General features: G+C 52.2%; 1 protein-coding gene across 1 annotated transcript in view; it reads left to right on the forward strand.

Moving 5' to 3' along the window:
* Positions 1-14321, forward strand: part of FAM20A (FAM20A golgi associated secretory pathway pseudokinase) — a 24300-nt gene that overhangs the window by 3648 nt on the left and 6331 nt on the right. Inside the window, exons 2-8 of the mRNA XM_031063347.1 lie at positions 6392-6540; positions 6681-6761; positions 6918-7114; positions 9067-9117; positions 10162-10240; positions 11557-11649; positions 13410-13525. Coding sequence (XP_030919207.1) covers positions 6392-6540; positions 6681-6761; positions 6918-7114; positions 9067-9117; positions 10162-10240; positions 11557-11649; positions 13410-13525 — 766 coding nt within the window. The remainder of the gene's footprint in view (positions 1-6391; positions 6541-6680; positions 6762-6917; positions 7115-9066; positions 9118-10161; positions 10241-11556; positions 11650-13409; positions 13526-14321) is intronic.

A 14321-nucleotide genomic window follows, 5' to 3' on the forward strand; every position in this document is an offset into this window, starting at 1 on the left:
CGCAGCGCCCGCGCCGCCGGCTCCAGGCACCCCGCACCGCGCAGCGCCTCGGCACCCCCTTGCTGGGCATCCCCTGGGCACCTCCTTCCCGGGCATCTCCTCCTTCCCCGGCACCCCCTTCCCAGGCATTTCCTCCTTCCCAGCACCCCTTTTCTGGGCATCTCCTCCTTCCCCGGCACCCCCTTCCCGAGCATCTCCTGGGCACCTCCTTGCCTGACTCCCTTTTCCTGGCTGTTTCCTGGGCACCTCCTTCCCCGGCACCCCCTTCCCGGGCATCTCCTGGGCACCTCCTTGCCTGACTCCCTTTTCCTGGCTGTTTCCTGGGCACCTCCTTCCCCGGCACCCCCTTCCCGGGCATCTCCTGGGCACCTCCTTGCCTGACTCCCTTTTCCTGGCTGTTTCCTGGGCACCTCCTTCCCCGGCACCCCCTTCCCGGGCATCTCCTGGGCACCTCCTTGCCTGACTCCCTTTTCCTGGCTGTTTCCTGGGCACCTCCTTCCCCGGCACCCCCTTCCCGGGCATCTCCTGGGCACTCTTTTTCCGGGCATCTCTTGGGCACCCCCTTCCCGGGTGTCTCCTGGGCACCTCCTTCCCTGGCACCCCTTTCCTGGCTCTTTCCTGGGCATCCCTTTCTTGAGCACTCCGTGCACCAGCAGCTGCTGGCACTCCCTTCCCTTCCCGGACATCTCCTGGGCACGTCCTTCTTCAGTTCCCCCTTCCCTAGTATCTCCTGGGCACTATTTTCCTGGGCATCTCCTGGGCACCCCATTCTTGACCACCCACTGCACGGGCATCTCCTGGACACCCCCTTCCCAGGTGTTTTCTGAGCACCCCTGCATGGGCACCCCTTTCCCGGATATCTCCTGCACACCCCTTTTCTGGGCACCCCTAGCATGGGGACACATTTCTCTGTCATTTCCTGGGTACCCCCTGCATGGGCACCGCCTTCCCTGGCATCACCTGGGCACCCCCTGCATGGGCACCCCCTTCCCTGGCATCACCTGGACACCCCTTTTTTGGACCCCCCATGCATTGAGATCTCTCGAGCACCCCCTTCCCAGGCACCCTCTGTGACTGCACCTCCTGCATCTCCTGGGCACCCCCTTTCTGGGCACCTCCTGCCCTGGCATCCCCTGGGCACACTCTGGCCAGGCACTCCCTGCATGGGCACCCCCTTTCTGGACACCCCCTCTCAGGTACCCCTCCCTTTCTGGGCAGCTCTCCTGGGCACTCTGTCCCTTGGGTGTCCCCTGGCATCCCCAGCCCAGCTTGTCCCCCCAGTCTGGCTCTGTGCCCTCACCCCCCCAGCCCCCGTGGGCTGGGTGAGGGGCTCTGCTGGGATCTCCTTCCTGGGGTGTCTCCCAGAGCCCCAGAGAAAGGCACCCCCAGCTCAGAGCCCTCCTCGTGCTGCCTCTCCCAGCCCAGCCAGGAGGAAACTCCCTCGTCCCCTGCTCTGGGGCGGGACTGTCCCTGCTCTGCGGTCACTGCCCTGGGTGGGCACAGCGACCCTCAGTGCCAGCTGCAAGCATTGATTGTCTGTACCCGGAATCCCTGATCTAACCCCCTTCCGTGAGCATACAGCACCCCCCAGCTGCTCCCTGCACCCCAGAACTCCTCCACTCGTGCACAAACCTGGATACAGCAGAGCACAGAGCTCCTCGTGGCATCACCTCACCCACTGTCCCCTCTGTGGGACAGGACACCTGCAAGGGGGTGACAGCATGTCCTGGGGACACCAGGGACCCCTGTCCTGGCACTTCCCCGCTGCCCAGGTTTGGGTTTTGGGGCTGCACAGCAGGATTCCCAAGTGCTCTCTCCACCTCCATGCCTGCTCCTCCTGCTCCTGTGGGACTCTCCCAGTGCTGGCTCCACGTGGGATTTGCAGCAGGAGACGATGGGAAGCGATAATGGAAGGAACAGAGAATGTCCTTCATGGCCTGAGCAGCACCAGGGTCTGGAGCCACCTCAGTGCTCAGCCAGGGCCACCCCAGCCAGGCTCCTCCCTGTCTCCAGTCTGGATCCTGTTGAATCCTTTGTCACAGCACTTGAAATCCAGGGCTGGTGGGTTTGAGTACCCCTGGCTCTGCCACAGACCCATCCTGGGTGCATCTCAGAGCTGAGCACTGCCTGCTGAAGCCACGAGGATTTGGGTTCCAAGGTGGATGTTTCCCCAGCAAAATCCCAGTGGGAAATGGGGATTTCAACCAAAGCAGCTCCCAGCTTGGTGGCACCATCAGAAACCCTGGGCACTTGCTGCAGCCTCTCTTGCAGGACAGTGAGAAGTCTGCACTCCCCAGTTTCATTCACCACGCTGTTAAAATACGGAATTTGTTAAAAGATGGAATTTGTTAAAAGCTGGAATTTGTGCTGCACTTTGCCTCCTGCCCCAAGGTTTGGCTGTGCTGCGACTGGGAGGACACTGTGATGCCTTTTGTCCTTGACTGACTTCACTCTGCACCTCCAGGAAGGGAAGAAGGCAGACTATTGATTATTCCTCACTCTGAAATAAAATATTTGATGCTCATAAGTGCGTGAAACCTCCAGAGAGCGCAGGCTGAGGTGACACAACTGCTCCTGCAAAAACCTGCCAACAACCACCAGTGCTGCAAATTGAACATTAAACAGGGGGCACTCACCAGAGCTGATGGATTTTATAAAATAGTTCATTTGCTGTGGGCACAGAGGAATTCCTGCCTCATCTGCAGAGCCCGTGTCCTCTCTGATGTGGGTCCTGGTGGGACTCAGGAATCCTCCATGGCTTTCTCTCCTGCTGCATGGGCTCAACCAAGCTGCTGATGAGGACTGAAGAGCAAAAACTCCACAGCAGCTCCACGTGCAGAGCCAGCAGCAGAGGCTCAGGGCTGGCTGTCCATGGGATCCTCTCCTCAGCATGACAGGATGACAGCACGTTTCTCACATTTCTCCATCCCCCCTGGGTGTGGGTGCTGGCAGAGCAGCTTTGGGAGCAGCAGGACTCTCCCCTGAGTGCAACAAGCTGCAGTTTCACCCTGCTCCTCCAGCACAGCATGTCTGCCTTCATTTCTGCAGGCAGCTGGACATCAGCTGGAGCTCTGTCCATCTGCTCTGTCCAGGGGCTCTGCCAGCTGGAGCAGCCCCAGGACATCCTGTTGGGACACCCATGGCCAGAGCGTGTCCTCCTCCAAACCAGCTCTGTGTGCTCCCCGCACCTCAATCAGCACCAGCACTTTGACTGCAGCCTGCAGAACCAGCTGGAGAGACTGATGGGGATGCAGGAAGGAAACAGAAAAACAAGAAAACATCCACATCTCTTCAAAACAACAACAAAAAATCCCTCAAAAACTCTGGAGCTTATTTTTATCCTTGAAGGAGCAGCTTCCAAACCCCAAACTCAGGATGGTGGTGGCCTGAGCAGTGTCACCCCACGCTGTGCCTCCCTCCCAGCCCAGCAGAGAGCTGAAAGCCAGGGCAGCCCCAGGGCTATTTATAGCAGGGTAGAAATGAACCCTGGTTTTATATCATTATGCCTCTCGCAGAGATCTGGCTTTTTCCAGGGAAGTATTTCAGGAATCCCGAAGGAAGCAGAGAGAGCTGTATTTTGGGTTGAAAGGCTGGGAAAGGACAGGCTCAGCCTGGGCAGGGACCATGTGGATGCAGGGCTGGGATCTGCCTCTCCTTGCATAACCACTGCATTTTTTTCCCCCTCAGTAATGCCTTGCTCACCCTGGGGGAACAGCCTGTGTGTATGGCAGGCAGGAGAGCAAATATGGTAAAATATTTGGGCAGCTTCCCTAGGGAAAAATCCTGAGTCACTCCTGCCCATGGCACTGGGGCTTGTCGTCCCTGGCTGTGGCAGGGTTAATACCTCATTTATTAATTAATGCTTTATTAATGCCTCACAGTTCATTAAGGTTGTGCCTCACTTATCCACGGGAAGGGAGCAGGCTGGGGGTCCAGGCATTTCTGCTGGAGCTGATGGCATTCCAGGGCACAGGGAATTTTCTGCCTCCTGTGCAGGCTGATGGCACTCCAGGGCCACTTCCTTGTGCTCAGGGAATTTTCTGCCTCCTGTACAGGCTGATGGCATTCCAGGGCCACTTCCTTGTGCTCAGGGAATTTTCTGCCTCCTGTACAGGCTGGGGCTGATGTCATTCCAGGGCCATTTCCTTGTTCCCAGGGAATTTTCTGCCTCCTGTGCAGGAGGAGGAGCTGATGGCGTTCCAGGGCCACTTCCATGAGCACAGGGAATTTTCTGCCTCCTCTGCATGGTAGTGCTGATGGCACTCCAGGGCCATTTCCATGTGCACAGGGAATTTTCTGCCTCCTCTGCATGGTAGTGCTGATGGCACTCCAGGGCCATTTCCATGTGCACAGGGAATTTTCTGCCTCCTCTGCAGGCTGATGTCATTCCAGGGCCACTTCCTTGTGCACAGGGAATTTTCTGCCCCCTGAGCAAAGCCCTGGTCAGGGAGGGAAGTGCTCCAGCTCCCTCTGACCATGCACACGTGGATTTTTCATGCTGTGGCTGGCCCAGTCCAATGGAAAGACAAACAGACTGGGAGAGGGAACAGGCACATCCAGCCTGTCTCTCCAGCTCCTAGAGGTCTCCCAGGATACCACTGCGCAGGAAATGAATTTGTGGAAAATCCTCAAAGCCTGACAGAAGGCTCGCATCGTGTGTATGTGTATGTAAGCCTTGAGATAAGAAATGCTGACTTAGAAATACTGTGGAATAAGATATTATTGAGAGAAAAATAGAACTAAAAACAAGTTTCAAATAGAACTAAAAACACGTTTCAAAGGATAGTATTGATACACTATGTTATAAATGTTTTAAAGCTAATAATCTAAAATTACTCTTCACAAGTCTTACTACAATGCATTTTTCATACTTCTGTTTTTCTGAAGTATCTACTTTTATTTGCATGGCTGTCCTTTAAAACTTCTTTTTAGTTCCATTTTTCTCTCAATCATGTCTTATTCCATAATATTTCTAACATTTCTTATCTCAAAGTTTACATACACACTCACACTATGTAAACCTTCTATCACATTTTGAGAATTTTCTGCAAATTCATTTCCTACACCGCTGGAACACCTCTGGGAGGGTTCAAGCCCTGCTCACAGCCAGATCAACCACCCTGCTCAGCCTGCTTGGATGGAGAAGGGTGATGGAAAATTGATGGAAAAATCCCAACCAAGCCCCAGCTGCTGGGCTGAGCAGGGAAATAAAGAAACCCCCAGCAGGGAGAAGCCCTTTGCAGCCCCAGTGCCATTCCTTGGCTGATAAATGTCCTGGGGCATGGCCAGACCTCAGTGCTCAGGCTCTGGATGGGGTCTGGCCGGGCATGTGGCACTTCCCCTGTCCAGCCACTCCATCAGCCTTGGTTAATGTCCTACTCCTTATCAGCCCCCAGCTCCTGTTTGCTTTCCTGCATGGATCCTGGCACTTTCAGTGCAAACTGAGCTTCATTTTCCCTTTATCAGGACTGGCTGCTCCACGCATGGGCTGGACACTGTTAATGAGAAACCAAAGCTCTGTCCTCTGCTGGCTGCAGTCAGTGACCTCTCAGTTCCACAGCCCCAGCCTTGGAGTCTCTGTCACCGCTGAGCAAGAAATGACACAGAGTCTCTCCAAGGCTGGTTTGCATGAGAAGAGCGTTTAATACAAAAAAATCCTCTCTTTTATGGACAGATTCGACACATTCTACTTGATTGGCTCACTAACAGAAACATCTTTCTCACAAACAGCCCTTGAGAAGAACAGAAAAGCAGAGTAGGAAGGCACCACCTGCAGGTTGTTCATACCAACAAGTTATCGTCGTTTTTCTACAACTCCCTAAAAAAGCCTCACAAGTCCGCTGTGAGAAAACAAAGCCCATTTTCTCACGCTCTGAGCAGGCTGTTGCATCCACAGGTCTCGAGGTTGAGGGAAATGCTGATTGAGTGGGGAGATGCTTTTGGGTTATTCCTGAACTTGGGAGGCTCCTTCAGTTCCACCTGCCAAAAAGGGGGGGGGTTGAACTTTGATTTTTAGAGATCATGGAGGAGCTGAACCTCTCCCTTTTCCACATCCTCATCTCCATCCCTCCTCTCTCCCTCTTGCAGGAGACACAAGCTCTACTGGGAGGAGCTGAACCTCTCCCATTTCCACATCCTCATCTCCATCCCTCCTCTCTCCCTCTTGCAGGAGACACAAGCTCTACTGGGAGGAGCTGAACCTCTCCCATTTCCACATCCTCATCTCCATCCCTCCTCTCTCCCTCTTGCAGGAGACACAAGCTCTACTGGGAGGAGCTGAACCTCTCCCTTTTCCCCCTCTCTCCTCTCTTGCAGGAGGCACGAGCTCTACTGAAAGGAGCTGACCCTCTCCCTTTTTCACATCTTCGTGTGCATCCCTCCTCTCTTGCAGAGACGCAAACTGTACCGGGAGGGACTGAACGTCTCCCTTATCCTCATCCCCATCCCTCCTCTCTTGCAGAGACGCAAACTGTACCGGGAGGGACTGAACGTCTCCCTTATCCTCATCCCCATCCCTCCTCTCTTGCAGAGACGCAAACTGTACCGGGAGGAGCTGAACCTCTCCCATTTCCACATCCTCATCTCCATCCCTCCTCTCTTGCAGGAGGCACAAGCTCTACTGAAAGGAGCTGAACCTCTCCCTTTTTCACATCTTCGTGTGCATCCCTCCTCTCTTGCAGGAAATGCAAACTGTACCGGGAGGAACTGAACGTCTCCCTTATCCTCATCCCCATCCCTCCTCTCTTGCAGAGACGCAAACTGTACCGGGAGGAGCTGAACCTCTCCCTTTTCCCCATCTCTCCTCTCTTGCAGGAGACACAATCTGCTCCCTTTTCCACATCCCCATCCCTCCTCTCTTGCAGAGACACAAGCTGTACCAGGAGGAGCTGAACCTCTCCCTTTTCCCCATCTCTCCTCTCTCCCTATTGCAGGAGACACAAGCTGTACCGGGAGGAGCTGAACCTGACCCTGCCAGCCCCTCTGCCCCTGCGTCCCGAGGCTGCCTGGCTGCAGTTCCAGCTGGGCATCAGCCGGGATGGGCTCTACCCCCGCTCCAGCGCTGCCGTGCCCCGGCTGCTGCGGGACCTGCGGGACCTGCCCACCATCAGCGCCGGTGAGAACGCACGGGCTGGGATGGGGATGGGGAGTGGCTCCTTGGAGCCTGCCAGGGTGATGGCAAAAGATTTTAAAGTCACAGAGAATTCGGGGAGTTAGAAAGAAAGCAAATCCCAGGGTTAGTAGGACCTGGGGTGTGATGGTGTTCACAGGGGTCTGAGGATGAGGGAAGAGGCGAGGATCTGACTCCATGTTTCAGAAGGCTTGATTTATTATTTTATGATACATATTATATTAAATAGAAGAATAGAAGAAAGAATTTCCTCAGAAGGCTAGCTAAGAATAGAAAAAGAAGGAATGATAACAAAGGCTTGTGGCTCAGACTCTCTGTCCGAGCCAGCTGGGCTGTGATTGTCCATTAATTAGAAACAACCACATGAGACCAATCACAGATGCACCTGTTGCATTCCACAGCAGCAGATAATCAATGTTTGCATTGTGTTCCTGAGGCCTCTCAGCTTCTCAGGAGGAAAATCCTAAGGAAAGGATTTTTCATAAAAGATGTCTGTGACGCTGGGGAAATGTTAAAAGTAGGCTCTGGGCAGTGTTAGGTCTTGTGTTTGCCAGATCATGTGAAATTGGACCTGTGTAACCAGTATATGATAAATGATATTATTGTTAGATGTGATGATTGTTTAGTAATTAGATATAATTACTGTTTAATCATAAGAAGAATCATGAGAAACTGTGTTCAAGGGTTTGAGGGGGATCACGAGAAACCCATGCTAGAATGAAATCCATGTGTAAAATAGAACAATGTCAGTTTAATAATTAATATGTAAGTTATATAATGATAGAATATAAAAACATATACATCCCGAACCCATGTCAGGTCAGATTTAGGTCTGTACCCCTGACACCCAGAGCTCTCCAATAAAAGCACCTGCATTTAATCATTCTGTGATTATGTGTTCCTGAACATTAACAAGGGGGTCAGCAGTGAGAGATGGAGCCTGGTGTGTAGCCCCACATTTCTCTTCACAGAGAAAAGCAAGGCACAATTCTTCCCAAGAATATTTCTGAGATTCACGTTCTCTGAGCCTCAGAGAAAGGACGAACAATTCGTATTTCATTTGCTGTGCCTGTGTTTGTGCAAAGGTAGAATGCAATATGGGGATTGTTTACCCAAAGTGATGGTGTTTGTGTGTCAGTGTGGGAATCCATAAATCAGAGGGGTTTGGGAAAGCTGCAAAAGGCAGGCCTTAGAGACAGCAGAACTGTGACTGGAGCTAAGCAGCAACCATGAGATTGGTCAGCAGAAAAATTATTTGAAAAGTAGAAAAGTAAGGACAAATAGAACAATGGTCTGTGTATTAACGCTTGTCTAGAATAACTCCCTAAGCTGCAGAAAAGTTTATCTAGTGAGATATTAGGAAGTGCTAAGCTTAATAATGGAGCTCTGTGCATTGTGTTTTAAGGCTCACAAGCAGGTATTGTATTTGAAATAGGCAAACATTGTTTTTAACTGAAGGTATGTGTGCTTATAGTGGTTGGATGGAGCTACTGTCAATGTGCTTCTGCTTGGTGTGATTGGTCAAAAAACTTATAAAGTGAGTTGTAACATTAAGTTTTTTGTCTGCTGGCAGGGATGTGAGCTGGTGGCATCTTCCCACTGTCATAACCATGTAATGAGGCTGATGCTGGAAAATAAAAGAGCTCAAGGTTGTTCCCAGCAGTCCCATCCCATTTGTGATTTGTACAGAGCCCCCAGCCAGTGATATGTCTGTTGGATGACAGGCATGAGATCTGTGCATTTGTGTGCAGAGTTGAGTGCTTGGCAGATTCAGTTTAGATGTAATGTAACACAGTGTAATGTAATATAGAACAATATAGTATAATGAAGTAATTGATTAGCCTTGTGATAAGATGGAGTCAGATGCATCATTCTCTCCCGTCGCTGGGGATGCCTGCGGATGCTGGTGGGGTCTCACTGCTCCTCCTGCCTTGCAGACTACAGCCAGGATGAGAAGGCACTGCTGGGAGCCTGTGACTGCAGCCAGGGTGAGTGTGGCCCCCGGGGTCCCCACCTGCCATCCCCAGTGCTCCATCCTCAGCTCGGCCAGGGAAACACCGAGCCAGGCTCTGCTCCCTCCCATTAACCCAGCAGAGGCTGGGATCACAGAGCATGGAATTATTCCAGTTGGAAAAACCCTCCGAAGTGGTGGAGTCCAACCCAAGGGGCACGTCCAGGCTTTTTTTAACACCCAGGGGTGATAATTCCACCATTTCCATGAGCAGCCTGTTCAATGTGGGTGTCAGGACACCAGGACAGCACTGGTTTCTGCTGGGGAGGGAGAAAAAGTCCCCAAGGGGATGTGACAGAGGGGCTGGAGGGAAATCTGCTCTGTGGCACGAGGGGGAGAGGAAAATAAATGGGAAGAGAGAGAGGGGAGTGTCTGGAAGGAGTGAGGGGATGCACTCACAGGCCTGGAAAGCCAGGTTGTGCTGGGGGTGTAACTGGGGTGTTTACAGGCAGTTATCATCCCATTTCCCAGGAATTAACAACCCCTTTCCCAAAAGATAACGTCCCATTTCCAGGAGTTAACACCTCTTTTCCCAAAAGTTAGCATCCCATTTCCCAAGAGTTATTACCCCATTTCCCAGAGGTAACACCCCATTTCCCAGAAGTTAACAACCCCTTTCCCAGGAGTTAATACCCCCTTTCCAGGCAGTTATCAACCCCTTTCCCAGGAATTAATACCCCATTTCCCAGGAGTTAACATCCCCTTTCCTAGAAGTTAACATCCCATTTCCAGGAGTTAACACCCCATTTCCCAAGAGTTAATACCCCATTTCCCACGAATTAACACCCCATTTCCAGGCAGTTAACATCCCATTTCCCAGGAGTTAACATCCCATTTCCCAGGAGCTAATCCCCCATTTCCAGCTGTTAACCCCCATTTTCCAGGAGTTAACATCCCATTTCCCAGAGGTTAACATCCCATTTCCAGCAATTAACCCCCCATTTCCCAGCAGCTAACACCCCCATTTCCCACAAGTTAACACCCCCATTTCCAGGAGCTAACACCCCCTTTCCTCCCCAAGTGGTGAAGCCCAGCGGTGTGCACCTGAAGCTGGTCCTCAGGTTCCAGGATTTTGGGAAAGCCATGTTCAAGCCCATGAGGTAAGGCCAGCAGAGCCCCCCTGAGCCCCTGCAGGGTGGGCTGGGACCCTCCTTGGCACGAGAAGGTCCCAGCCACACCTTCCCTCCCTGCCCTCCCTACCTGGGCAGTGAAAAGGTTCCATTATTTGTCATTTCCCTTGGCTGCTCACACCACGCCAGGAGCACACGTGGGTAAACACCAGCGTCCCCACAGTGCTGTTGGTGTTGGAAATGTCTCAGTTCACGGGTGCCAGGTGGAGAAGGACCTTGGCACACTTGTTCTCCTGAGATCCTTGCCACGAGGGACTGCTCTTCCCCAGCAGGGTTTGCCTTGTTGTTCCGTGGATTCCACAGAGTGTTCCCAAGGAACAGCCATCAAACAGGGGATTTAAATTGCTTCTGCTCTTATTTGCAGCCCCTTGGCACTCTCCACATCAATTCCCTCTCACTTTACTGTCCATGTGTGACAGAGCAGCTGGCAGCACGTGGGCTGGGACAATAAATCCTCACCCAGGAGGAGCCAGCTCCTCTCCCCTGGCTTTCCATCCACCTCTGCCAGCGTCCACCAGGTCCTGGAGGGGAAGGAGAGCATCCATGGCCTGCTGAGCCAGGAGGGATTTCCTGTGTCCTGTCCCCTTTCCTAGGAGTTAACACCCCATTTCCAAAAGTTAACACCCCATTTCCAAAAATTAACACCCCATTTCCCAGGAGGTAACACCCCATTTCCCAGGAGTTAACATCCCATTTTCCAGGAGGTAACATCCTCTTTCTCAGGAGTTAACATCCCATTTTCCCAGGAGTTAAGGCTGAGCATCAAATTCCCATGCTGCGCCTACTGGGGCGCTGGGTGCCAGCCAGAAAATGGAATTAAGTGGAGCTCCCACCTCAGGGATAGGAGAGCAGAGTTAACACCTCATGTCCAGGAGTTAACACCCCCTATTCCCAGGAGTTAACACCCCCTTTCCCAGGAGTTAACCCCCCCCTTTCCCACTGTGTGTCAGCCAGAAAATGGAATTAAGTGGAGCTCCCACCTCAGGGACAGGAGAGCATCAGACCTGAGCCCTCCTCTGCCTCCAGGGGATGTGACAAACACCACCTGAAACTTTGTCCTGAGGGGGTCTAAGCTCTTGCTGAAGCAGATTTAAAGCCCCAGTCAGCTCTCCTGCCTCCCCCAGGGTGCAAGTGCTGCTCGCTGGCTCCAGCTGGGCACGGAGCCCTTGGGCTCTGACCCTGTCCCCAGCCTGGCCACACAGGGGCTGTCCCAGAGCCCCCCAGCTGTCCCCGTGCCACCCCTCAGTGTCCAGGCTGCCCAGGGCTCACCCCCTGCTTTCTCCCAGGCAGAAACGTGAGGAGGAGACTCCTGAGGATTTCTTCTACTTCGTGGATTTCCAGCGGCACAACGCGGAGATCGCTGCCTTCCACCTGGACAGGTAGGGCAGGCACTGCCCTGGCACGGCCCTGGCACGGCCCTGGCACTCTTGCTGCTCCTCTGGCCACCAGGGCTCTGGGGAAAGCCCTGCAGGGCTCAGGGAAAGGAAAATTTCAGGAAATTTCCAGGAAAGAAAAAAGGAAAAGGAAAGGAGTGGAGAGGAGAGGAGAGGAAAAGGAAAAGGAAAAGGAAAAGGAAAAGGAAAAGGAAAAGGAAAAGGAAAAGGAAAAGGAAAAGGAAAAGGAAAAGGAAAAGGAAAAGGAAAAGGAAAAGGAAAAGGAAAAGGAAAAGGAAAAGGAAAAGGAAAAGGAAAAGGAAAAGGAAAAGGAAAAGGAAAAGGAAAAGGAAAAGGAAAAGGAAAAGGAAAAGGAAAAGGAAAAGGAAAAGGAAAAGGAAAAGGAAAAGGAAAAGGAAAAGGAAAAGGAAAAGGAAAAGGAAAAGGAAAAGGAAAAGGAAAGGAGAGGAGAGGAGAGGAGAAGAAAAAGGAAAAAGGAAATGGAAAGGAAAAGGGAAAGGAATCCTCCAGGAGATCCTCCTGGTTCTCATCTGACACCCCAGAGCCAGCTTTGCCTTGGCCTGCATGACAGCAGGTGCAGTCCAGGTGGGAACAGGCCGGATTCTCACCTGGCTGTCACACGTTGTCCCTCCCCTGCATCCAGGTGCCAATCTGAGCCCTGGGCACAGCCCGGGTGCCCTGCTGGTGGGGGAGGCACACACTCCCTCAGCAATCAAGGTGTGCTTTGGGTTGATAAACTGCAGCAATGCAGTTTTAAGCTCTCAGATAATGAGCAATTAACCTGGCACCTCTTCCCAGCAGGGTGTGTTTTTAATAAAATCAAAAATGCCCTTCTAAAAAGATGAGGGCAGCAGCCTTTCCCTCCTCTGAACACCAGATCTCTGATGGTCAGGGTGGGTGGAGATCTCCAGTTTCCATAGGATAAGCAGGACTAAATTAAGTCCTGTAGCTCAGACTCTAAAAGGGAACAAAGGGAGCTGAATTCCCTTCCCATTTCTGCCCCAGCATCCTCACAGTGACTCTGCTTGACTCAGCCACCACCACCTCGCCCCTGCAGCTCCACTGCCACAAAAATGAGGCCAGACTGCTTTTGTGAAGCGCTTCGTGGTTTTTAGAGCTGAAAGATGCTGGATAAAAGCAAATATTTTCTTCTCTCTGAACATTGCTCAATAAGTAGCAGGCTAAATCCTGTTCTGTGCCCAATTCCCAGGAGCAGGGGGCATTACCCAAGGAGCCAAGCAGAGCCAGCTCTCCCCATTTACTGACTCAGCAATCAGCAGCAGCTTCCCATTGACTGCCAGGAATGCTTTCCTGCCCCAGGCCCTGAGGTTTTTAAGAGTATTTTTGAGGAATTAGCTGGGCATGTGTGCCTCTGGAGGAGGGGGTGCCTCCTCAGCCACATTGTACCAGGATCAACCTCTTCACCCCGTGCCAAACCAACATTGTAGAGGGGCCTGAAGGGCTGCTCTGGCCCTTGGAGGACCCTGTTTGTGTGCAAAGGGTGGGAGAAACCAAGGCAACGTTAGGGAAAAAGACAGGAGTGCTGGAGAACATCCAGCTTGTTCCAGACAGCAGCTATTAAAATACCAAAATCCAAACAGAGATGTATTTTGGCCCAGAGGGGGTTTTGCTGGAAAGAGTCTGGGTGCTGCCATCCAAAGGCTCCTGGGTCACTGCTGGAAGGGGCAGGGGCGGCACCTGCCACCCCAGCCTGCAGCAGCAGCAGCCCTGTCCCCTCTGAGCAGGATCCTGGACTTCAGGAGGGTGCCACCCACCGTGGGGAGGCTGATCAACGTCACCAAGGAGATCCTGGAGGTCACCAAGAACGAGGTCCTGCAGAGCGTCTTCTTCGTGTCACCAGGTGGGCAAAGGCTGGCTCAGGATGGGGCAAATTATGGCCCCAATTGTCTTTAAGGTCCCTTCACAGCTGGCCCAAAGCTGTGTGCTCCACGGTGGGGGGAAGGACAGGGGCTGCAGGACTCGTGCTGTGGTGCAGAAATTAAATTCTTGGGTTAAACCTGCACAAAGATATGGCTGCTGCAGAGGCTCCCTCCAGCTGGAATCATCTACCAGATTTGGTGGGTGATTGGCCTTTTTTTCTTAACCTTTCCCTATATTTGGCCTTTTTTCCTTAACCTTTCCCTTAGCACAGGACCCCAGTCTGTGATTTGGCAGGTTGACATCCATGCCGTGGATGCTTTGGGGTTTACCTTCTTTTTCCTTGGATTCCCCAGCGTGTTTCCATGAAACAGCCATCAAACAGGGGGTTATAATTGCTCTGCACTCATTTTCATCCCCTTGGGCCTCTTCCCATCTGCTCTCCCTCACTCCATCCCTGCCACAAGAAATAATCACTGTGCCACAGTGGGGAAATGTGGCAGCAGCTCTGTGGGCACAGAGAGAAACACAGCTTTCCCAGGCGTTGTCCTGGGAAAGGCTGTGAGAAGATCAGAGAAAAGAATGAGAAGCAATCCTTATCTTCACTTCCTACACCTAGTATTGTGAGCATGTAGAATGTGTTATGGAGATTTGTTTACCAAAGGGTGGTTTCTTAATTAGCCAATGGTGATGGTGTTTTAAGTAAAGGACCAATCAAATACACCTGTAGTGAGCTAGTCTATAAAAGCAATGGGTTTCTTAATAAAGAAAGATCATCA

Source organism: Geospiza fortis, unplaced genomic scaffold (genome assembly GCF_000277835.1).
Source record: "Geospiza fortis unplaced genomic scaffold, GeoFor_1.0 scaffold153, whole genome shotgun sequence".
NCBI classification, from domain to species: domain Eukaryota; kingdom Metazoa; phylum Chordata; class Aves; order Passeriformes; family Thraupidae; genus Geospiza; species Geospiza fortis.